Source organism: Balearica regulorum, chromosome 1 (genome assembly GCF_011004875.1).
Source record: "Balearica regulorum gibbericeps isolate bBalReg1 chromosome 1, bBalReg1.pri, whole genome shotgun sequence".
NCBI classification, from domain to species: domain Eukaryota; kingdom Metazoa; phylum Chordata; class Aves; order Gruiformes; family Gruidae; genus Balearica; species Balearica regulorum.
This window is the reverse complement of record NC_046184.1, coordinates 26092075-26117621: the sequence shown is the minus strand read 5'-3', so window position 1 is coordinate 26117621 and position 25547 is coordinate 26092075. Positions and strand designations below refer to the sequence as shown.

At 41.7% G+C, this 25547-nt stretch overlaps 1 protein-coding gene across 3 annotated transcripts in view; it reads left to right on the top strand.

The window, feature by feature from the left end:
- The first annotated feature begins 12261 nt into the window (after window positions 1-12261).
- CPED1 (cadherin like and PC-esterase domain containing 1) overlaps window positions 12262-25547 on the top strand; it is a 152357-nt gene continuing 139071 nt past the window's right edge. For all 3 annotated transcript variants that reach the window (XR_012833709.1, XM_075743360.1, XM_075743350.1), the window contains exons 1-2: window positions 12262-12609; window positions 23730-23916. Coding sequence is in view for 2 of the 3 variants with exons in the window: in XM_075743360.1 (XP_075599475.1) it covers window positions 12361-12609; window positions 23730-23916 (436 nt within the window). In the remaining variant the exon portion in view is untranslated. The remainder of the gene's footprint in view (window positions 12610-23729; window positions 23917-25547) is intronic.

Genomic DNA, 25547 nt, shown 5'->3' with positions numbered 1-25547 from the left:
TTTCTTGTTCCCCAGATGTGACGGGTGACAGAAGGAGGACCCAGGTGCCCTTCACCTTGACAGCAGAGGCTTCAGGTTTGCACTTAGGCTAAAAATCCCTGAGAAGCAGAATTGTGAGAGGGACAGGGGTCTGGCTTTTTACACTCTCTTAGGGGTATACTTGAATAACTCAAGTTGGGCCACACTGTATGAACACTTTGCAGTTTTGTTACTCTTCCCAGGATTGCCTAAAACACTCTGAGAATAACTAAACTGAGAAAAATGCCACACTTCATTATATCTATACCAAGTTACAGTAATATTCCTATTCTAGCACTTTCAAATACACATCTTGCTTTTATACTCTTATCATATTCTATAAAGACGAGCTGCAGCTTTTTCCTCTAGATATATCTTGTATTTAGGAGCTATTTGAGCATGCACAAGTTGTCAACAAGTAGCATGATTAATTACAGACATGTGCTTGCATACATCATGTCTTATATTTTAGAAAAAACAAGAGTTTCCTACACTAGTTCATAACAGATTTAAAGTCTTAGAAAAAGTCAAGAAAACGAAGAACAATGTTAGGATCCACAGCTGGTTTTGTGTTTTTACATTTTTAAAGCCCTAATACTTATTTGTACCTTGTACCTTATATTATATTATGAAAACAGTTCTGAGTGTTGTGACTCTTTTCTCCTTTCTACGTATTTATTCAGCAGTGACATATACATTGAATCAAATCTGTATGCCCACATTTATGAAACTAGCTACTGCCAATTAAGAGAAGTTTTACTGAAGCTTAAGACTACAATGAGAGGATTCTTAAATAAAGTAGATAGAGTTGTTTGGCTACAATTTGTGTGTTGTTCATAAAAGTAACAAAATTTGGGGGAATCCTAAGTATACTTTTGTTGCTGAACACAGATTTATTTATTAGTTTGACAGTTAATGTGGGTTTCCTAACTAGGGTTATACTAAGCCTTTCTTCATAGAAGAATAAATAATAGTTATACTGTAATTGCACACATGAGAATTGGTGAAACAGAAATAGGGGAGCAAAGCAAAGATAATTTTATATTGTTTCCACCTGTGAAATTGTGGCCCTATAACTTCAAAGCAAGTTTTACTATTTATTTTCAGGAAAAGACATGTGGTAGATGTTTGGATAAACTTTGCAAGCGTGAGTGTCATTAAGTGCTGGAAGGGGTCAGTCAGGGAAGTGCTATGGAATTAGGGAATCCTTTCTTGTCAGACGTACAGGAATATTTTTTCCCTGTGTTGATAAAGGAAATGTTTTTTACAGCTCTGTTTTCTTTTATTCTGGTGAGACTAAAATTACATTGTTTCTGCATGTGGGTAAAAATAAGTGCTCGTCATATTTAAAAATTCTTTTAATATATGTTCAGTTATGTGGTTTGCTTGAAAAGGTGACAAGTTGGAGTGTTTCTGCTGTGATGAATTCATCTGGATATTCTTGACTGAAATTATTTTAAAATGCGTTTAATCTCTCTGTTGTGTTATTTGGGGCTAAATTAATATCAGGCTTTTAAAGAAAGCACATTCTATAAATGGATGGATTAGTCAATAGTTGAACGAAGTGACAATAAAAACATGTGTTCCTTAGTAAGGTCTGGAAAATGGAATGGTTCTACAGTCAGTAGTATTGCCCAAACCCTTATTTTAATTTAGGAAGGTATACCATATTCCCCGGCATCTTCCCGATAGCCTAAAACACTTGGAATGGATAAGGAACTAAGGAATAAACAGAGGTTAAGCTAGGAGTTCTTTTAAAATTACCCTCAAAAATTAAAATTAGGCGTTAATCATTTTAATCCAGAGTAGAAATTTTCTTAGACACTGACTTCAAGCATGCTTTTGCACACAGAAGCCCTGATTTCAGAAGTAAGGATTACCTTTGAGAGAGTCCCTTACATCACAACGGTTTTGCCCAGCTCTTCTATAACACTGTTGGTTGCTCTTGTAAGACGTAGATACAACCTAAAATGTGCACTGGGAAAACATCTCAGTGAAGTTTTAGCCCAGGACAAGAAAACTAAAGATGATTCTCAAAAAACAAAAAAGAGAAAAAAATCCAACTTTAAGGTGTTTTGGTTAGTATCTCTATTATTGTTCAAGATTTACCAACTCCAAAGTACTTCTCATTTTCAAAGTTCTTTCCAAACACTCACATACAGCTGTTTACTTAAAGACTTCTCTTAAGAGGGTGCAAGGAATGTACTGGGATGGGAATGTCTCTTTATGGAGGCCGACAAGCCTTTTAATAGAAAAGATTCTGAGTTTTCCTTTTCCCTACTGTTTAAATCTTAAGCAGCAATATTTAAACTCATGAAGGAAGGGGTCATCTAAATGTATTGTTTGTAATTACATCAGCACATTTTAAAACTGTAACCTGATTTCTTATTTGGCTAATGATGGCATGATTTTAAATGAACTTCAAATATTCTCTGTAATTCTCTTTCTAAAGTCTAAATTAAAGTAAATTAGCTATCAGCCTTACGTACATTCTATTAATTTTCTGTGTTCGTACTAGCTGATTTTACTTTATTTTCAAAACAAATAGTCTCTTCAGTATGCTTTAGTTTTAAAAGTGCATCAAAACATGGTTATATGGAAAAAGTGATTGATTTTAAAATATTAATAAGATACTATTCAGCTACTTCATACCGTATTTCAGAAGGATTCTGATTTGGTTATATTTTAATTTTTGCAAAATCAAATCCTAAGAACATCTATAGAATATACCTCCATAATTAAAAAATATAAGAAAACAACTCACAAAAGAGACAACCCCAAACAACCCAGTAATCAGACAATGAACAAAAATACTTCTATTCACTTTTCGGCCTGTCTGGACAACTCAAATTAGGTGTTAAGTGAGAAAAGGACAACAAAACATTTTAGATCTCTCAGACCTGAGAAATATCTTGCTTAAACCTTGCACTTTCAGCAGCCCCTTGCCTGGAATGCTAGTTTTACACACGACCCGTTTAATCAAAATGGTTAAGATCACCCACTGACAGTGTGATGTTCAGCTTCCTCCCAGCCGCATCACAGCGGTTCAGCATGACATCCCTCCCTCAGTTTCAGCTTTCAAGCCGCTTCCTCCCAGCCCAGTGCAATAGCCACCCGGCGCGTTTTGAGCAAGCTGCGCAGCCCGGGAGAGCGGAGCCGGGAGGCAGCGTGGTGACTCTGCGTGGGGCAGGACACTAAGAACTCATCCGTCCGCGTGCCAGCGGCAATGGGGACGTGCTGTGCGGCCTCCTGCAGCACACGTATTCTGGCCACCTTGCTTTTGTTAGCTGCAAAAATGGTTAATTTAAGCTTAAATTTCAGCTTTACTTTTAGAAGTACCATGTGGACTAGGTTGTCAAAAGTCAGCGCTTAAAAGACGTAATGCGCTTACGGGTATGTCTGAAGTAACTGCTGCGCCACAGTGGTCTCTGTTTTCTTGTTCTGCTGTAATCATGCTGCGGCAGCTGGGCTAGTGAGAGAAACTGTATAGTTATAATCAGATTGATAAATTCAGAAGTATGCCATTATCTTTTTCTTCTTGTCCATAAGAACAACAAAATAGCATGTCTTGCATCTCCACATAGTCTGTTTGCTTGTACAATAATTTCTCATATACGTGCACAGTATGTGAAGTGCCCCGGGTGACACGTTTCTGTACTGGCTTATTGTATATTCTGGCAGCACCAGAATGCCACAAACTGGAATAAACTGTTAATATACTCCAATATATATAATAATGGCTGGTCTTGATGGGGCTGGTTAGAGGTATGGGTGTCTTGAGAGGCACAGGTGAGCATTTTGTCTATCTTTCGGTATGATGTTGTTGTCTTAAAACTCTCCTTGATAAAAGAGGAACTCTGTTAAACCAATACCCATCAGTACAAAGCCTTTTGATACAAAAAAATCAGGTTCTTGTTCCCTTGTGCCTAAAACACCCACATGTATGAACTTGTCCACTGAAGCCAGCGCACAGTTGTACATTTGCATGGATATTTACTGTACTGGGGCTAACCAAAATTTAATAATCAAAACGTCTGTAATGATTGGCACCTGGAAAATGTGATCCAAAATGACAGAGCTTGTTTGCAGTTGTGGCAGGCACACCATCTGCACCAGCGCCGACTAAATCCTCTTGAGGACAACACAGAGACAGCTGTAGGTACCTGAGAGCACTGCACCCCTGTTTTATGTGCATACAATAGAGGTAACGCTAAACGATATTTTCTTATTTATAGGAGACCTCCATTCGTTTCCCTGCTGCCAAAGAGCATCAGGGGACTGCTGAACCTAGGAGACACTGGGATGGTCATTCAAAAGTCTGTGAGTGGTCTCAGCAAAGCAACCACTCTGCTAAAGGAAGGGAGGATGTTCCTGATCATGGGAGCAGTGAAGAGGAAGAAAGGCAGCCAAAGGTAATGGAGCAGAACAAAATACTGTTTAAGGAATTTAGAGAGTGAATTGGAAGATGAGTGTTTATGGAATGAGGAGCCTAGTTGTATTTTTCGTTTTCAGCTTCTGAAAGTTGGTTTATTTGAAACACAGCTTGCTTCTGAACTTGAGGGCAACATCATCAAACTGGTGCTTGGGGATGACTGTCATGAATTTTCTGGTTACCTTGGCTTTCCTCATTTTCTGGACCGCCTTGGGTCCACTTGTGCTGTAGAACAGAAGGAGGAAAAAATAAACGTGCTACTAGTCTTGGATACCTACAAAATGAGGCCAGGCTAAAGTGAAAAGGGACCATGGCAATGAAATAATTTAGTTTACACAAAAGAAGAGGAAAGACCGTGTGACAGGACCTGGAGCACTATGACATTTCAATTCTATATTTGGGGTTTATTAGAATAGAAACTAGAACAATTAACTTAAAAAACCCACGGGGACTGGAGCACAAGTCTTATGAGGAGCAGATGAGGGAACTGGGGTTGTTCAGCCTGGAGAAAAGGAGGCTGAGGGAGACCTTATTGCTCTCTACAGCTACCTGAAAGGAGGTTGTAGCCAGGTGGGCGTTGGTCTCTTCTCCCAAGTAATAAGCAATAAGACAAGAGGCAATGGCCTCAAGTTGTGTCATGGGAGGTTTAGACTGGATATCAGGAAAAATTTCTTCACCAAAAGGGTTGTCAATCATTGGAACAGGCTGCCAGAGGAAGTGGTTGAGTCACCATCCCTGGAGGTATTTAAAACATGTGTGGATGTGGCGCTTAGGGAGATGGTTTAGTGGCTGGACTTCACAGTGCTAGGTTAACAGTTCGACTTGATGATCTTAAAGGTCTTTTCCAAACTAAATGATTCTATGATTCTATGAAACAAACAAACAAACAAAAAAAAACCCAAAACAAAAAGAGAAAATGCAGAATGCTAAACGTTAGAAATAAAAGGGCATGTAAATGCTTCTCTTCCCCCTGCTAAATGCCCTTACAGACTGGGCCTTTCCTTCATGTTTGTTGCTCTCATTCCAGGAACTCCATAACTGGCTTTGAAGCTTCACACATTCCTACTGTATGGGAAGTTATTTAGGACATGTCCTACTGTCACCCCGGAGGCCTGGCTGAGTGATCGCCCCTTCTTCTTTGCAGTAGCCTCAAAACCAGCATGCTTGCCAACGGTTGTCCCTCTCTACCCTGTCTGCTTCTTGTGGAAGCTTTTCTGACCTGGTGCTGGGGGTGGAGGGGAAGGGCCTGGTGTGGGGAGGGTGTCCCAGCACATGGAACAGTTGGTGAGCATTACAGATACGCTCCATTGCAAACATCATTTGAGCAGGTGTGAAGTGGCTAGGACGGAGTCAATGACACTGGTATTCTCAGTTTCTTCCCACTCCCATTGGTCGTTTCAATACATTTTCACCTGAATATAAGCAACTAGGAAGAACTGCAAGGAAGGAAAACGCTACTATGCAGCATATAAAGTGCATTCAGAGCCCTTCTGCAGGTACAAGGCAGTGAATAGCTCTGCTTGCAGAAGTGCACGAGAAAGTAGAAAAGTATTTGTACAACTACCTTTCATATAACAAGCCCAGAGCATGTAACTGAAGAAAGACAATAAGAAGGATCTAGATAAGCTGAAAGAAGAGATTATTCAATGTGTTAAAAGGAGAGAATTATTTTGAGAGAAGACAGAGCTGTCATTAGAAGAAGTTTGTAGGAAGAAAGAGGAAGACTTGAGAATGGATGTTCAAACGTTCCCACGTGAACTGTGAAGAAGAGGAGGACCAGCAAGATTCCAGAGGAGAGATGTGGACCATGACAAAATAAAATATTTACTTAAAATAAGAGAGACCTGATAGCAACTTTCCAGTACCTAAAGGGGGCCTACAAGAAAGCAGGCGAGGGACTGTTTACAAGGCCAAGTAGTGATAGGACAAGGGGTAATGGCCTTAGGCTGAAGGAGGATAGATTTAGAGTAGGTATTAGGAAGAAATTCTTTACCGTGAGAGTGGTGAGGCACTGGAACAGGTTGCCCAGAGAAGTTGTGGAGGCCCCATCCCTGGAAGTGTTCAAGGCCAGGTTGGACGGGGCTTTGGGCAGCGTGGTCTAGTGGAGGGTGTCCCTGCCCATGGCAGGGGGGTTGGAACTAGATGATCTTTGAGGTCCCTTCCAACCCAAACCATTCTGTGATTCTATGATTCTATGAAAATAAAAAGGAACACAAATGCTGTCAGTGGTCATGAGATACTTCACTGTGTTCCTGTTCTGCATACCCAAAGATAAATGTCCATGGTTTTGCAGCCTATCTAGGCATTTTTTGATTATCAGTGTTTCTTATACAGCTCTCAGCAGTAACCAATGAGTCTGAGCAATCAAACTGGCTACAAAATTCATAAATCTCTGTGTAATCTCAGAACAACTGCTGCAAGGGGATTATGTCAAGAGTCAATGAATAACTGTAGACAGGAAGAAGCAAAGAATTTACTGATCTATTTCTTCCTCCTGACATGCAAATTTGCCTTTTAAGCAGGAACCACTATCTTCATCAGACTTTGGTCTTCAGCTGCTTTCCTTTACCCTCATGTCAAGCAACTTTATGTATTAACATATATAAATAAATAGATATCTGTGTTTTGCTGTCACCCTTCTGCTGAAAGATAGTAGTGAGGATCAGAGATCTTCTGCGGCTGAGATACAGGGAGATGCCTCTGGACAAATAACTCAGTTGGCCCAGATCCTGCCTAAAACTTTAGGGAAACTGGGGTAGGTTCAGTAGTCTGGTGAGCTGAGTATTAAGCTTTGCTGATGCCTAAAAGATCCTGTTCCCGTCCTCTGTTTACATCCTCTCCCACTCGTGTTCTCCTGCTGTTTAACTTGTACCAGTCCTAGGGCCCGTTGGACCTCTCAGTTGATTCAGCTAACTCACCTGGCAGAAAACCAACCCAGCAGCGCAGTTTTTTCTCATGACAGAATCTAATGAGCACCACCACAAGGTAGGAAGAGGAGAAGGGAAAGCAGGAGCAGAGGTGAGGAAGAGACGCTAAAGGCAGGGGAGAGGGGAGCAAGCAAGACTTTCCATTACTGGAAATGGGAATTACTGGACTGGCTGATCTGCCCATGGAACTGCAGGCCTAACAGCATCTTTCTTGGGGCAAAACAGCAACCACAGCTCTTAACATACTGATAAAATCTATGGTCTAAGGATCTAAAATGGACTATATATCAACTGTACATATATATGGACTGTAAATCCTATCATAAGAGAAATAAACACATTACTTGTGTAATCCAGATAATTTATTGCTTCTTACATAAAGACAAAATACTAAATAAATCAAATAATAATGAGAAGCAAAACCAAAATGGGAGTCTCCCCTAAAACTCTTCTCCCATTGACATCAATTGTTTTGCTTTCCAAGGATTTGCAGAATCTTCTCCACTAGCTGCCTTCACTGTGAGCCAAGACCAGAGATCTGAGCCAAAGTAGGATTCAGACGTGAATCTTTGTTCTCTGGAGTGCTCTGTGGAACAAAATCACAGTGTCATTAAGGCTTACAGTGTTCTATGAATGGGAAAAGGGGAGAGAGTCTGGGTTTTTACTATGCTGGGATTAATTTAAACTTCAGTAGTATCAAATTTTCCAATGTGCAGAGCAGTAGTGAAATGTATTTCTCCTATTTTCTTCCCTTTGTTACTCTGTGCCAGTCTTCCCCATTCACTACGTGTAACGGGACCACACATAGGACTGAAGACACTACAAATCTAATTGCAATCTGGATTGAATTCAGGGTGAAGTAAAAATTCGTGGAGGGTGCGGCAGAGCAGGCTTTCTCCAGTACACTTTAACTAGATGCTTTGCTTGAATATTTACAGTGCTATTAATGCCTCTTGTTCATAAAGCTTTTATCCAATATTTGAATTTAGTGAGAATTTATGGCCCTTGGCATCGTTTTTAGTATGCTAGAAAATAAAACAGAAATTAAAGAGTTGACCATAAACAATGAAAATTGCATATCAGTTTGCACTGTGAAGATGCCAGACATGATTACAAGGACTTGACTATCAGTTCATTTAGAAATGAACTGTTTGAGCTTATTTTTCATGTGAGCTCATTTATTACTGAAATCATTGCTAGGATGCTATATTTTGTAATTTGAAACTTGCTCTAGAAAAGGGCAATTGTGAATATATTTTTAAACATATTTTCTTCTTGGCAGCTTCTATACAGTGAAATTATTGATGCAAAATGGTTTTTATTATATTGAGTCCTGATCTTACAAGCACTTATGTCTGGACTTAACTTTATTCAGAGTTGCAGAATGATTCATGTTAGACCTCTGAGTGAAGTTAAGCATGCATAAAATTAATCTATTCAGCTGGTCTTAAATTCCTGGTAACTTTCTGTGCCTAATATTTTCTTCTTGGTTGGCTCCTGGCAAATATCTGTCCAGGTCACTACTTAGACCATGGAAATCATTCCTCAGTGGTCACTCGCTTTCACCACTGAACAAACACAGAGACTTGTGCAAAATGGAAGCAGTGTGAATATGAGCTGGATTGCTTAAAACCCCAGTGAGATGATGAATGGTGCATGTTACGTGCCTGCATGGCATATTGGCTAAGTCCTTTCAAATCCCAGTCCCTGGCAATTTTTAGCAAGTCTTACGGCTTTCCTCTCACCTTTTCTGTGTCAGGGTACCTTTAAGCACTTACAGTCTATCCCAGATGATGCAGATGGAACTGGCATTCTGGCTGCAAGCACTGGAGACCACTCTTGACCGCCGTGGCTGGTTGGTTTTGGCGGAAGCGATACCTGCAGGACTTTGCCTGACGCAGAGCAGGGCAGCAGCCGGCTGCTGTAGGCAGCATCCAGGAAAGCAGCCCTGAGTGAGTGGAAGGAGTAGGAGGAGGTAAGCAGGCAAGACCACCCTTAATCCATGCAGTGGGAGCAGCCACTGGAAGCAACAGGTCTGGGAATCCCAAATGGGAAATGAATACTAGATATTTTTTTTTTTTATGTCAGAAAGAGGAGATTTGCAGCTTTCTGCTAAGACTTCTGAAATATGTACATATACCTGTAAGTATAAATAGTTAGCTGGATAATTCTGGATTGTGTTCTGCGGTTATTTGAATATTATGCACTGAAGACTCACGTGTTTGGGAGCCAGGAGGCCTGACTCTTTATCCACTTACATCCTTTTTTAAGTGGCTAGTTGATGCCAGGGAGATTAGTCCTATTTGCAATAGTCTTTGCTTAATTTCTGAAGTATCAGAATGTGACCAGATAAGTCAGTAGACACGTAAGCCCAGAGATGTGGTGGAATCTTGATGCAAAAGATGACAGGAATCATGTTCACTGCACTCTGGCTGTGATTGAGAAAAGTATTTACAGCTTAAGAAATGTGCATTGCATGCTATTGCCATGAAAAGAAACCACAGAACATGGGAAAAAGCCAACTCACTCCTTGGAACATCTGGAAAAGCAGATGAACAGAAGGCTGATTCCCAGGAGTATACGGGAGGCAGTGATCTGCATGTCCTCTGCTGATGTCCCTTCAGCTCTGTTTTTGCAGTATCAGTCTTGGTACAGTAAATGAGTAAAAGTTGTCAGCTTGTCCTGAAGACTTGTGGCTCATGAGTGATCTTGGGGCTGCAGGAAGGATGAATTGGCTCTGAGACATTGGGGAAAAAGACCCCACTTAGGAGCTTGAAAGGGGAAAATGATGTTGGGCTGGAGGGAGAGCACGGTTACTTGCTGTGCTGAAGGTAACTGAGGGAGCAGGGGGTGCAGACTGGAAGGATTGCTTTGTTCTAGTGTGGGACTCTAACAAGAGGGTATGATTTCCACATCATGAAGGAACCATTAATTCAAATCTTTATAAACTGGCTTTAAGCAAGTCTTCTAACAACTGCGCGTAGAGCTCTGACTAAAATCCCCTCACTAAGAACTTGGGAGAAGTTGACAGTCTCTTAAAAGAATAAAGCAACTCCACTGAGCTCTCCTCCTCTGCTGATGGGGTCACTGTGGCTTTCCCAGGCTGGCTGTAGTGTCTCTGCGCTCCTCCTTTGACTGAACCAGCTCCCCGAAGCCAGCTGCGGGGAGCCCATGGCTTTCCCATGTCCACAGACAGAAAACTAACATACAGTGCATGTGAGAGCTGAGGTTCTGCGCGAGGTGTTGAATCGCTTCTATGGTGTTTTTCTCTGTACGCAAAATTGATGGGTTTAGTATGGCAGAAAAAAAAAAAGGATCTGAAAGCTGAATAAACACCAACACTTCAAACAAATATATACTCTACTCTTCGTTGCTGTATCTAGGCCTCTAACTTGCCAACATTGCTGCTGCTGTTGAATTGTGTAGATGGGCTCAAAGTTATCACAACAACGCTCATTTCTTATATATGAGGCAGTGTAGGAAGAACTCTTTCTTTTCAAAAATAACTAAGGATGGAGGATAAAACAGATGACTTGTATACAGATATTTTTAGCTAAAAGAACTTGATTATATGAGAAGTTTAGGTCTATAAAGATAACAGAGTTCCTCAACTGTTCCCATCTGTCTCGTCCCTGTCCTGTGTGAGCAGGGGGAAGTAGAAACTAAGACCTTCTGTGGCTTAGATGCTAAGTGCTTTCATTGGAGTATTTTTGTCTGCCCTCCTTTCTTTCCCTCTTTGACATCAGGAAGAAGTTTTATTTATACACTGCTATGAGATATTATATCTACTATGGAAAATTACTGACAACTGCTTTGTCAGTGACACTTACGTCCAAGTAAATCCGCTTCCTTTTACAACATTTTTGTTAATCTGGATTAAAATACTGCAGGTGCTGCTCAGATTCCTGCTGCCTGCAAGATATTAATATTGTTTCAATTAGACTGATTGCTGTAACAGCAGTTTTCTAAAAATTGCAGTGATGGTGGCTTTGAGGCATGCAGTGTGAGCAAGGACACCTCTTGCTCCCCATCCAGATCTCAGGCTGCGTCTCCAAACCCCGTGCCTGCTCGGAGCGGAGCTGGTTTAGCCCCACCCTCCGAGCAGTCCAGCCTTTATTTATATGAAATCTGTGGTCCAACTGGCTTCAGACGGCGTGTGTATGTGCGTGTGCCTGCCTTCTGAGTGTGTGAGACGAGCTGGGATCATGAGCCAGGGTTGTTCCAAGTGGTTTTAATCAGCAGCCCATTAGAGGAGAACGGAAAACTTCTAACAGGATAAGAACCAAGTAAGTAAACCTAACTTTGAACTCGCAATCTGGACAAAACAAATGCAAACGAAAATCTTCATAGACTGTCAGTTTTCAGATAAATGAGCACTTTTAGAGAGAAAGCTGTGCATGCTGACAGGAAGGAGGCAATTTAAAAGGACTGGAATGAAGGAAACAGTAAAAACAAAGTGGGAACCGAGCATGCAAGAGAGAAAAAAACAGCAAATGATTGTTCATGACGTTGGTACACTCTCTTACTCTTTTCAGCTGTGGACAGGACATGTTAAGCTTTAAGCTTTTGCTTTCTTGAATACTGTTGTCTGGCTGAGTAGTTCCTTCTCCAAAGGGGGTGAAGATTTCAGCTCCTCACCTGTCTGCCAGCAGATCTGCTCTCCCGAGAGCATGGTGTGGACGAGCTCGCCACAGCTCCTTACAGAACTCCCCATGGCAGGCTGCTCTTTGCCGCTGCTCACTTGTTGTTTTTCCACAGGTTGCCCCCGTATCCCCACGGGAGAGTATTTCCAAAGCCTCGGCTCCTCTGGAACCCGTGACTTCTTGCCAGGAACCAGGAAAGCGCCCGGCAGCAGACATGGGGAAAACTCTTGCTAGTTTTGGGTAAAGCCTGCCTTTGACATTTTTTACCCTGGCAAGACGTGGCTACTTGGGACTGCATCTGCAATGTGGCAAAGGGCGAAGTGAGGACGGCAGAGAGGCCATGGTTTGTGGGCACGTCCCCAGGTGCCGCAGGCTTTGTCGCCCTCGTCCCTTCCTTCTGGCCTTAGTGGTGGCCGTCTGCCTGTTCTGCCAGACCCTGACTCCTCTCACGACCAGCATCCTTTCGGCAGTCGTTAACGGGATTGCACCCAACAAACTGACTAAAACACAGCAAGGGAGGTACAAGGAGGTCCCCCCAAGCGACGCACACTGCTTCCTCCCTGGCAGTAATTCACAGACAGTGAAAAAGGTAAGTCAGCTGGAGCAGAGTGCTGAGCAATAATTAGCAAAGCGAGGGATAGCGCGTCTGGCAGGATCATCTGAGTCCAGCTAAAATTAGCCTAAGCTTGGAAGTCTGAGCTCTGTATACAAACAAATGGGCGATCTAATGACAGCGGCATATGCGCAAGCACATCTCCCTTACCAGCTCCTCAGTGTGCAGTTATTAACACAAGAATCCTGAAATCCTCCACCGAAACATGGCATTGCTCTGTGACCCCAGGGAGATTTCAGTTTGCTGCACAGACCATATTTTATTCTGGCTTTAGGAGTCGGTTCAGAGGCTTTACAGTACAGGCATGTAAATCAGGAGCCAGTGGGCTTTCATGAGAGTGACTGGGGCTGTTAATTAGCACCGGGCCTGCAGCTGCCCTGTGTGGAAGTTATCTGCTGGTCAGTTTGGAACTTTACTGGGATTCTGCTGAGAAGCTGAATTTAACTGCATTTGAGAAATAAAACCCCCTGCTTGTCACGTTTTCGGATCACACCATTTCCTTTGGAATCTTTGTCCCACAAATTTTATGTTGTCCTTAGGTTACCTGACCTTATGTTTATTTTGTATAGGGTTCCTAGAATGGCTGTTAAAACCTAACAAATGCAGACACTGTTATGTTAGTTGGAAAATGTGGTTTGTTAAATAGTTCAGACTGAGGTAGTTATTTTTACTCTGGAATCTGTGATCAGCACTAGCGCAAATGTTTCAGGTTTTCTTCAATCCTATAGAGGGCTGCTAATAGTGTAGCAGCTATCTCACGGTGAAATTAGCATTATGCTGGCATTTTATATACAACTGTATCGGGACTATAAACATTAATCTGCGACTTCCCAGATTATGGACAGCATCCACATAAAGCAGTTCAAGTTTAAAAAATAAATTTAGAAGGCTGCTTTTTTGATTAGACAGGGTTCACAGCGTGAAAGGTCAGCAATATTGATTTTAGGAGAGCAGTTGTAAAGTGCATCTTCTGCAGCAATCAAAACCAGATATGTGAAATAACTTTGGCATGAACTCTTTAACCTTCAGTCTTAAAAAATGGATTGTTTTTCTTGTGAAGTTCAGAGAGATTTATCTTATGAGTTGCAGAAATCTACTCCATGCTGCATTTGTCATAATTTTGTATTTTAATGACCTTTTAGTACACCAGGTACCCAGTTTTGGATCTGTTCAACAATGTGACCTGAAGAATTACAATTTAAAGGGAAATAAGCACAGCTGACAGATGCGGGTCACATTATGTTACAGATTTTGACACTTACAGTCTATTCCTTTTTACTCATTGCTATTGTAATGGCAAAGAACATTTCATATCTTACCTTGGGCTACCTAAAGTCTGTAAGAACTGGTGAAATAATGGCAAAGTTTTGCTAGTATGCTGTTTGGCTGAAAAATATCTGTAACTTCTTCTTTCCCCATTTGCCTGAGAAAAATGCAGATTGACATTGAACGTGGCGTGCTGGCTGTTTGAAATGAGAAGGAAGCTTATGTTTTTATAACATGCTGTACTTACTGCCCTCCAGCATACGTGGTTGGATGTGACTATCACACGCACATGCTGGACCTACAGTGCAGATGTCAATGCATATGTTAACCCTTATAGGTATGTTTTCTAGGGGTGTGCTACTCGAACACATTCCTCTTCAAGTTCTGAAGACCACCCATAGCTGGCTCCCTATTTGTCTTGAAAGTTTCCTCTAGAGCATGATGAACGAAATGTGTTGCACATGTTGGGATGGTACTCTGGGTTACTCTCTGTTTCCAGAGAATACTCTGCTGGTTGTGTGGGCTGAATAATAATCTCAGGGAACAGAAAAGATAAACATCTCCAAAAATCTCTACCACTTTGCTTTGAAAGTGTGTTCTTGAACTGAGTGTTTTCGCCCACTGCTTATTCAGATAGCTGAACTGCTATCTTGTTTGATTTTATTGGGTACCCGGTAACATCTAAGACAGATGTCATGGTTGAAACTTTACACTACTTTATTTTACAGTCACATGCCCCCACAGTAGCTAGTTTGGAAACAAGTTTTCATTAAAGCAGTGGTTTAAATCTTCATGTATGAATCTAGAAAAATACTTTAAAATATAGTCCAAATTATTCAGTTTTAATTAACTAGTGACCCATCTATTCTTATTCTATAAATAGTCGACCAAGCAAATTTATTAAAAAGAATCTATTCTGCAGTTAAACAGTGACTTAAAGCAAACACTGCAATGTGTCTTATGAAATCAAAGTTCATGAATAAATTTCAAGGAAAAGACGACCCTGCTGGAGATAATATTCTTTAGATAATACCTAATGTTTCTGGGTTTTGAGCCATAGCATCTGTCACACTGCAGAATCTCTTCTGGCTGGGTAGGGGCAGGTTTAATTCTTGCTTCCCTCAGAGAAGCAATCAGTATTGTGTTGAGGCTGCTGTGAGAATTTGGTTATGATTGTTATTGCATGAGCAAAATCCCCTTCCAAAGTCTGATAATTTCTCCATTCAGACTATGCATAGCACTAAGTCCCTAAAAAACCCCCAAACTGGCACCTTTTATGAGCCATTGGGGGAAGCAGAGGGAGAGATCTGAGGAAAAGTGCAGCTTTGCCACTGCCTCTCTGATCTCTACATTCGTCTCATTTTAGAAGGGAAAGTTCCAGACAAATGTGGAAAAAGCATGGGGCTGGAAATTGCCCATTTGATCTGTAAATGTGTCTTTAACTATATCCATGATGCCCTGGGATGGAGCCATTACTGTCAGGCACATAGTGCAAGCTGTCTTTTTTAAATTGCAAAAATGCAGATTTCATTCATAGCCTGGAAAACCTGACAGAGCTCATAGTACCTCCCTCTCAGGTATCACACATTACAGGAGCTTTAAAAGCTGCTGGAGAGCTGGTCCTGTAGCCTTATTTTCACACGAACAGAGGTCAACATTTTCTAGTACAAAATTAAATGTTAATAGATGTACAATGAAAAATAGAAGGCTTATTTCTGAATCTCCAACATTAAAAACATTACAGGGAGATATCACATCCAGCAGCAGGCTGTCTTCAGGTTCAGCCAGGCACGCTTGCGTCCTTCATGACAAAATATCTGTGAATATAAATAGTAAGAAGAGTTGGTACTGTAGCATCAAAACTGAAACAGGTACCAACAAAAAAAGCCCATACAAACCCTGTGTGTAGGTCTGCCTGGCGTGGTGTGGTAACCAGAAATACCTTTGGTACCAGCCAGATGTAAAACCATTACACTCATCCTAAGTAATTTAGCTCTGCTTCTCAGCCTGTTCTGAGAAGAGCTAATTAGCAGATTATGCTAATTCACACTCTCTGAATTAATTCAGCCAGAGCCAACTGAGGTGTCTTGGCACAGCAGTGTGTTTTGCCCCGGCAGATGTAGTACCTCTGTTGTTGGGAGGAAGCAGTGAGACGGCATTGCTCACGTGGTAGGCGCTGTTTTGGCATACTAGCTCTCTAACCATGACCAGTGTATAAAAAACCCTAGATTTTTACATACTCACAAGATACTCACAAGATACTCACAAGAGCGTTGTTTCGCGTCCCCTGGCCATTTCAGGCCAGCTGAGAAAAAGAAAACAAACAAGATGTACAGCCTCTCATGATTATATGAGAATTTAATGAGTGGGTGAGGCTGGCATCTTAATAACTGAAATACAACAGGTATGGTGAAAAAAGCTGTCTTCACTTTCAACTTCACTCAACCTGCTACTTACATTTGGTGTAAAAGATCTGTCTCCAAGAGGAGCTATAATGAGGTGAGCAAACAGGAAGTATGAGAAAAGTTTTTTTTTATGGCTTCATTCTGAATAGGATAGGATATCATTTACTGGGAGTGGACAGTACGAAAGATGCAAGATAATGACAGTTTGATGTGGCCATATCTCAGAGATACTATGCATAAAAAGAGAAAAAAGGAAAAAAAAAAGAGAGAAACATCAGGTGTAAATCCTAACCAAGATCTAGAGGTAGATTAAGCTGAATATCTGGCACAGGTTAGAGGCCCGGGTACCTATAGTTGAAAATTGGGACTGAAATTACTGAAAAGCTGAGGAATTGTTACTAGAACTGTAGAACTCTGGACATCCAGAGTAGAGTTATCCTCTCTTGAGTGCTCCACTCTATCTTGTCAGAGCCAGAAAGCTGGACTTCATAGTCAATGGAAATAACTGCCTCTAATGCAAAATTCATCATGACTTAATGCAGACATTTAAAACAAATCTGATTAACTTTGCCCTCTAAAGGCATATGTCTGGGTTTTTTCTGTTGATTTTTTGGATGGAATATACTTGCTTCAGTCAGAATAAGCAGGGAAGGAAGGGGTCAGGAGAGGAGTGTCATGGAACAGGGAACAGAGGCACTGGCTGGGGAGACGTGGGAGGCAGAACAGGGAACTACAGCTGCAAAGTATTAGTGTCCTCAGAAGGCACGGAAGAGATTGTGCACAGAGGGCGCTGGATTTGTGCTGGGGAAGAGAAGGGGAGAATGGAAATGGAAAGAAAAGAAGACAAAGATAGTGGGAACTTTTGAAATGTAAATATGTGAAATGGGAGAAATGAAGCTGGATGATACAATGAGAAGGGGTGATTTTTGCTATTATGCAGAAATGGAGTGTGATGAGAGCTCTGGATAGAAAAGATTGCATTATGCATAATAAGGTTTGATACATTTTTAAAACAAATTTAATCTTTAAAAGGATATTTATTTTATAGAATACAGTAGGGGGATGAGAACTCTTTTCTCCTCACAAAAGAACAAAGAACTTTGCTAGTATGAAACCTCTGTTAATAGAAAGCAATCGACAGATGGTATGGTATCAGCAACTGGTTTCCTTGGAACGGTACCACATTTGCATTGCACCCTCTGAAAGCAGGACTTTTTTTGCAAAAGGCACTGAGGAAACAGCTATTTTTACTGCACAGATAGCTAGAGATATTTTGGAGATAAAGAGCAAGGCTATTGTGGTAGCAGTCAGGAAAGAGTGGCAGGGTGGAGACTCTTTGCAGGAAGGGAACTTTGAGAAGGATGCATCAGCAGCAAGTGGGAACTGGAGGCAGAATCTCACTCACGCACTTCGCTGGAGCCCTTTCCTCAAAAGCAGCTGTTTTGATAAGATGGTAGGATTGTCTCGTCGTCTGTTCTCAAGAGAAGGCAGTTGGTGCCATGAACTACATGCAATCATAAAGCAAAGGCATTTTGATAAAATAGCTCTGTACTTCCAGCTCAGAGTGCTGTGGATGACTATGCAAATAACTCCAGTTTTGCTCTTGGATTTATGAAGTCACCAGAAACCAGCCATCAAAGTAGTGCCAATAATCCAGTTGCTTGTTCTGTATTTATTCAGCAAACAATTGGAAGCAGGATTACATTCCAACCATTTCATTCTACAACCCAGTCCTTTTTGATTAGCAAATCTAACAGAACATAAAGCCAACACATTTAAATACCCTCCAGAAAGTGAAACAGGAAATTAACTTCTCTGTTACTTCTTGATACAGGAGCTATGTGCACTTCAAATATAATGGTAGTATGAACAACTTACTATTTCTATGAACTTTTATGCAAACATGAAGAAGAATTTAAAAGTCACATTTGGAATTAATAAAGCTCTGCACAGTCCTATAAATGAATGACTTAGGGCATTAGAGCCACATGCTAAGTTTTTATTATCACTCTTCTTATTAATGCTGTTTAATATTAGCGTGGTAGTTCCTAGGAGTCTCACTCATGGGTTTTTTTTGTAATGTTGTTGTGCCAGGTGGTATTTAGCAGTAAAGGTAGATCCACACTTCCTTTGCTGGCTAAATGGGAATTTAGGTGGTGAATATTGCTAGTCGTGCTGGTGGTGTTTACATAAGACTGGTTCTCTTTCGCAGTATTTCTGTTGCACTCCTCTTTCATGCAAAGGCCTTTTGGTTTGCAGAGTGGCTCGTATCTCTCTTTTGCAGCAGTCCAGTACCTGCAGAAAGCAGTGGGGTTAAAGCAAGCTGCAGTCAAGTTAGTTACTCAAAGCTTTTGGACAAGACTCTGACAGCCTTGGCTAGCTTGGTGTAAATCAACACAGGGACTAACGCCACCACAACTGGGTAGCTGAAAAGATGATTCACAGTTTTTGGGTTCTTTCCTGAGAGAAGCTTAGGCAGACATGAGTTGGGCCATTATGTCAGGAAGAAGAATTTTGTTTCTGCAGTTGAAGTGATGGTCAATGAAATTCTATGGCAACAGTTCAAACTGTATATTTGCTTCCTTGCCAGGCAGAGACAATGCATCAATATTTATGGAATTATGCAATCTTCTTGGAATCTGAAAAAATGCCAAGGAACTGTTTTTCTCTCCTCAACTTGGAATATCTTTGCTATTTTCTTCTTGGCCAAAACAATGACAGTAATTATAACATTCAGTTACTGACCGAATTTTGGATCTTTGGAACAACCCAGAAATTCTATACAATAGAGGAAAGCTTCAGAGACTAATACAATCAATTATATCTTTATACACTCATAACCTAGAATTGGATAAACTGGTTTCAAGGAAAATGTCAAAACATTTTCTCTTTAACAGAGAACTTCACAGCTATTTGGAACTTGCAGACAGGAAGAACTAAGAACTGCAACTCAGATAATAGATGTCAATTTTTGGACAAGGATGGTTACATAATTCTTGAGCTTTCATATTATGTAAACTGGGCTGTTTATCTTGTTTGTTAAGACCTCAGAGGAATATACATTTGATTCGACAATTTTTTTAAAAATTCGTAATAAATTTTATGGAGCTCAATTTGTTTTCTTTCGCATTTTTCATGTTATTTTATAAATGGAAAACAAAATTACAAAATTCATTTTTATTCACTTTACAGCCCATTGTGGTTTGTTTAGGCCAGTTTTTAAGGTTGTGGATCATCTGTGTAACAGCCTATTGCACTAAAATGAGGTCAGTGTCTCAGCTAAGTGCAACGGTTGGCAAGCTGTAAGAGCAGGTATATCATGTCAAAGCTGACATAGGCCTCATCCTAAATCATATGGGAAATCTCAGCTTTGCTGTAAAGCCTCATTAATTTCTGTGGAGGCAGCCACACTATTCTCTAGGTAAGACATGGGCCACAGATGTTCTTTACCAATTCTTTTCACATAAGGTGTATTGAATCTGTAATATACTGACCTGCTAACAAATAGCCCGAGACTTCATACTAGAGAAGAGGTAAGAAATGGTTGGGACATGAAAACATTTGACCATTTAATAATTATTCTCAAATATTCAAAATATTATGGATCCTTTTTTTTTTTTTTTTGGTCGAAGACTGCTGCACATTAAAGTTATAGGAATGCCAAAAAAATCAGAACCATAAACTGTCAAAATATGCGAACAGTTTATTTTCATCTATTGCACTCTGCTTCTTTTATACCAGCTCTCTGCCCAGATTGCATTTTTATGATTGAGAAACATTTTATAAAAACCAGCAGACTCTTTAAGTGTATAAACATGACTGCTATTGCTATAATATTGGAAATTCTGAAAACATCCAGTAGTAACTAGATCAGCATGGCCAGTGATGTAAGCCATTTTATATAAAGCTATGGAAGAAATTATGGAATCACTTGCTACAAGCGTGCACTTGGCCAGAATTATTTTAATTCTGCGTAGCTAACAGGAGGTTTAAAGCAAAACAAAAAACCCACCCTACGTTGCACTGGCTTGGCAAGAAAAGAGAGAAGACACATTGCATCTTGTAACTTGGACTGCAAATAGCTCTTAAAGGAAAGGGCAGAGGAAATAAATTTGGTCACACTACACATGGATCTCAAGCAAGCACGGTAAATGGTGTTGAGCTACTTCATATTATTCAATAGTACCAGATGAGAAATCAAGCTGTTTTAAATTTCAGACCCTGAATTGTCTCGGTGTCCCGAGGATCCTGTCATGGCTTTTTGGGAAGCCAGTGGATAAAAGTGCCTGGTGCCTGGGCGGTGGGAGGGAGGCTGGGGGCGCAGACAGACAAGCATGTTCCCCACCAGCCCTGCTCCGTGCCTGCTGGCCTTGTGTCCGGGGGCTGCGGACACCGGCATCCTGAGGGGTTTTCATGTACCTCTGGACTGCATGTCCCAAGGAAAGCCCTCTGGAGCAGCGAGTGGCATGATCTGTGTGCGAGGGCCATCACCAGCCACCATGAAGAGCACAGGGTGGGAGCCGGCTGCTGCACAGACCCTGTGGAGCCGCTTGAGGCTGTTTGTGTTTTGTGGAAATGACCTAGGTTACTGCCACTGCTTGAACTTCCTTTTTTTTTTTTTTTTTTTTTAATGCTAGTATCAATATTCTCTTGAATATTTGTCATTGCCAAGCTGGAGCGTTGCAAACACTTCTGCTAATCACCAGGGAACTGGGGAACATGTCGTCTGCATCAGTGGGGGCGGGAGGGAGAGCTCCCTTCCCCTGGAGGGTCCTGCTGCAGGCAAGCTGACCCCGTGGGGTCCCTGCGGCCCTCGAGACGCCTCCAGGCCAGTCGGTTCATGTCCCCCTGTGCCTCGCCGGCCAGGCGGGGGGAGCAGCGGGGGCACAGCTCGGCCCCAGGCCTGGCCAGCACCCTGGGCAGCCAAGGCCTGTTGCACAATGCGTGGGCTGCGAGGCAGCGGCCGGGCTGGGGTGAGCCCTGTGAGGGCTGTCCTGGGAGTAGTGCCCGCAGAGGAAAATAAAGTCATTGCTGGTGCTTGAGCAGAAGCTCTTAATGTGTGTTTGAAGCAAAACACTTAAGGAGCGACAGTGCAGGAGGCTTTGGCTTCACGAAGAAAGGTGCATTTTGGTAGCATGATGAAAGTGTGATAACTGTTAGTGAGGAGAGGTGCGCACTAAGCGCCGCCAAGTCCAAGGCGGGACTTGCACCAGGGAGTGGGCACCCTCAGCCGCACCGGGAGGGACTGGAGCGGGAGAAGCTGTAATCGTTAGCTGAACCCGGGCAGGGATGTGCGCTGGGCTGCAGCCGCTCCGTGCTCCTCACGCGTCCTCAGTTCACCCTGCAACACTCGCCCTTGCAGCACACGTGGGATGGAAAATTGGATTTGCTGGCAAAATAAAGCGAGAGGTGTCTCTATCCTCTGAGTTTCTTCCGCGATGAAAGTGAAATGGAAAGCGGGACGTGTCTGGCTGGACTGCCTGGAGGAGGAGGGAGCGGGAGTGCAGAAGCGGGGCTGAAGCAAGGGCTGGATTTAGGAACTGTGAGGGAGGGAAATGGAGAGAAAGGGCTGCCAGCAGCTGCTGGCACTGCAGGAGAGCAGGAAGGAGAGAAGATAAGAGGAGAGGAGGGAGGGGCAGAGGCATAAGGGCAGGTGCTGTGGTGGGGAAGGGCGATCTGACATACTCTAACGCTGTGCTTGCCACCCAATTAATGTGTTTTAAAAACACTGGGATGCCAGGGTGGACATCTGACAGGTTGCCTAACTCAGTTCCTGTGACTTCACCCTGTGCTATTTGTGCATCTTCCGGCTAGCACATGATCAACCTTTACTTGACTTTCCCAGTGCCTAAAGTAGTTTTGGGTTGCACATTTAGCAAATATACGTGAAAGACTGACAGTGTTGTATCAAGATATTTTTCAGGATTTCCTTGTTGGTGATACTAACCCTTTTCACGGGGGATGTCTGCTCTGGAGCAAAAGCAGAGGCTCAGGGCTCTGAAATAGTTTGTGTTCCTCACTGCCGCAGAGAAGCTTACACTTCAGCCAAGCGTAACGTAAAACTGCATCCTGTAATTGGGGAACAGACTGCTGAGAAGAGGGACTTTATCACTGGATCTCAGGCCTATAAACAACTGGACACATCTTGAATGACATTTGTTTATGTCAAAGCATCTGTCTCTTTTCAGTGTGGTCTACTGTGCACAAAATGGTGGTGTCTTGTTTGTGTAGCACTTCCTATCTCCAGTGATAACCTTACTAAAATTAGAAGTTATGGAATAACTTTGTTTTTAAAGGACGTACTGCTAACTACTGCTAAGTTGAAATTCATGAACTTGCCGATAACTAATTTCATGTCCTGAATTTAATCCCTTGAATGCTGGTATGTTTCAATCCTAAAGTCAAATACTTTATAAGAAAAGAAAATCTTGTCTGTAAATGGTGTTTTTATTGCAAAAGAACAGCTAGGCTATTCCAGATATTAGGGACCTGTTTCTTACATGGAGCATCCTAATTTTATGCCTTATGTAAGACATAAGATATCCCCCTTTCCCAAAGACCCAATGACAGTGGCCCAATAATTTGCTTTTTTCAGAACTTAATGTCGAGCTCACACTATCTCTGTGTGTTTGGGGTAGCTCTTTTCCATTTTCCCTTGCAAGAAGCTCATATCCCAGGCTATTATACAGAGGAAGGGTTTTCTCTAGATGCCATTGTCCCTAGGCACTATGTGGGAAGACAGTGAATGGTAGACAACCCAAGAGTTCCTTGGGATTCATTGGAGACATCATACACCTTTCCACTTGCTCCTATATACAAGCCTCTCTGCTAGTCCTCCTATGGGCTGGATCGTTTTGGACTAATCAGGCAATGAGGTACTGACAAGGATACATTTAATTTGCTAGAGGCACAGCAATCTACAGTACTGTTTAGGATTCCCTTGCATGCTTTTACATCAGTACTCTAATGAAGCTGCGCAGCAGAACTCAGACCCCTGCACTTACCATCTGTGTAGGACTCACGTTCCTTGGAACAGTTTATGTGGGACCCACCCACTCTCTGCTGGGTGACCCACAGATCAGCCTGAGGCCATGGTCAAAGTCAGCTGGCAAGTACTGTTACCAGCTCTCCAGAGCAGCCCAGATTTCAGCCAAAGGTGTTTCCATGGAGGGAAGACCATGGTTTAAAGATCCTTTGAACCCTTGCAATATCAGTCCAAAATGAAAAAAAATGGAGAGGCAGACAAAATGGAATTTGTGGTCAGAAGTCCCTGATAGAAGGAGAATTCTTAATTATACCAGAACTATTTCCCTGATTGTCACAGTAATTTACTAGTTTCTTTTTTTGAAAAATACCAACTATATATTATACTGCTGAGGAGTGTCCTTTCTTACAACCGTTGTCTTTGGATTGTGTTTGCTGTAGATCGACGACTCCATTCTCCAGTACTTTGGAAGCCGTACGAGAAGAGCAGTTCTGTACACGCCTCCTGCCCACCGTGAGACTGACCGTCAGCTCTGTCAGCGCATCCTGGCAAAACATGGATATACAGTCACAGTCCTTGAAAACAAGAGACTGAGGGAAGATCCCAGGCATGAGGGCCCTTACCACAGTAAGATTAATTGTACTTAGTTAATTCATTAATTACTAAATGTTAGCTATTCATCCAGCATTCTTCCACAGAGATAAAGCTTATAACCTCTCCATGCAAATATGGATAGAAGCCAAATTCTAGTTGTTCTCAGTTATGCAGCTAATTTTCCGGAATTAGATGATTCTTCCATTAGATATATCCTTCTGTAAAAAAAATGCAGCAGAGTCATTCATCATAGTCTTGGCAACCAAATCAGATCATTTTCATTCCTGATGACTTCTCATACCAACTTCATCAATATAACTGAGTAATTTTCAAAAGAGCATTTCATAACAAAACAAATACCTGCTACATTTGGTTCTTGCTCCTTTTCTTTCTTAAAGAAAAGCTGTATGTAAAACTTCTTCCGGTAAAGTTTTGATTGTTCTTTTTAAAGAACATGATACAGAAGAAGTGCATTTTGCACTTGCTGCAGAAGCTGGTGTAAATTACTGTTGGTTCTTAGTTGCTGTTGAAATATGATCCACAGGTAAGGCAGGCTACTGAAGAAGCTTGATCTCTTGCACAAGGGACTATAGCTTTGTCGTGTAGAGTTACACCGTGCTTGATAGAGGAGCTTTAAGCACCAGTTGTGTATACGCTGACCATGTTTAAGTGCTCTTGGACATCTTAGAGGTATGAACTGAAACTGTGCTCTCAATTTGGTATTCTGTTGGAAGCTAATTTTGGAACTGGAAGGCTTTGAAAAAAATACACAGGCCACCATGGTGTCAGTACAAAAATGGTGTGGTTGATTATTTCTCATGCTAAAGGGAGTGCTGCTTGCATCATTCAGGCTAGCAATACATTCCTGGGGTTACCAGAGAGCTCAGTTTTGCTTTGTGCTGTAACCAATCGGAGTAATTTCATAGATGAAAAACATAATTACTTAGCGTGCTTAAGGCTGCTCAGAATTCCACCACTAATTTCAAGTTTCTTTAAGAAACTTCTTGAAAATGAGGTACATGCAGTTTTCTTGGCACGCTGTGCCAAGATATATTAAATTGTCTTTACCTCACTCTTACTTGAATATGGTTTCATAGGCACCTTTCAGCCACTCCTTGCCTTGAGTACGTTCCATCTCAGAGTGACAAGACACAGTGTGTCTGCAGGCTTTGTTAACGTCAGATGGACTGCAGAGAAGAGATGGCACCTCTGGGGACCATGCGTACCATCTCCGTGAAATACTTTTGTTTCAAATGGCCAAGGAAGTGCGTATGGCAAATTCAGTTATTACCTAGAAGAAAAATGACTGTACTAGAGTGTACCACAGTAATCAGTGCTAGTTGAAGTTCTCCAATACAGGTTTTTACCCTCCAAACGCTTCCTCGGCAGAAATCAGCTTAACTGTGGGTATTTATATTTTTACAGGCTAGCACCAGCACTTCCTGTAGTATTTTTCCAGTAATGAAAAAAAAAAATGACAAAAAGGTTTTAGGTACTTTCCAAGAACATCCTACAGCTTTCAGCAGATGTTGGAGTATATAAAAAAGTCAAAGGCTTGCCAATTTAAGGTAAAGAGTAAGACTCTACTAATTCCATTTAATGGCAACATAATTCTGCCTTTAACTATTCCCTGTGTTATGTAAGTGCCTAGCTTTAAAATTATA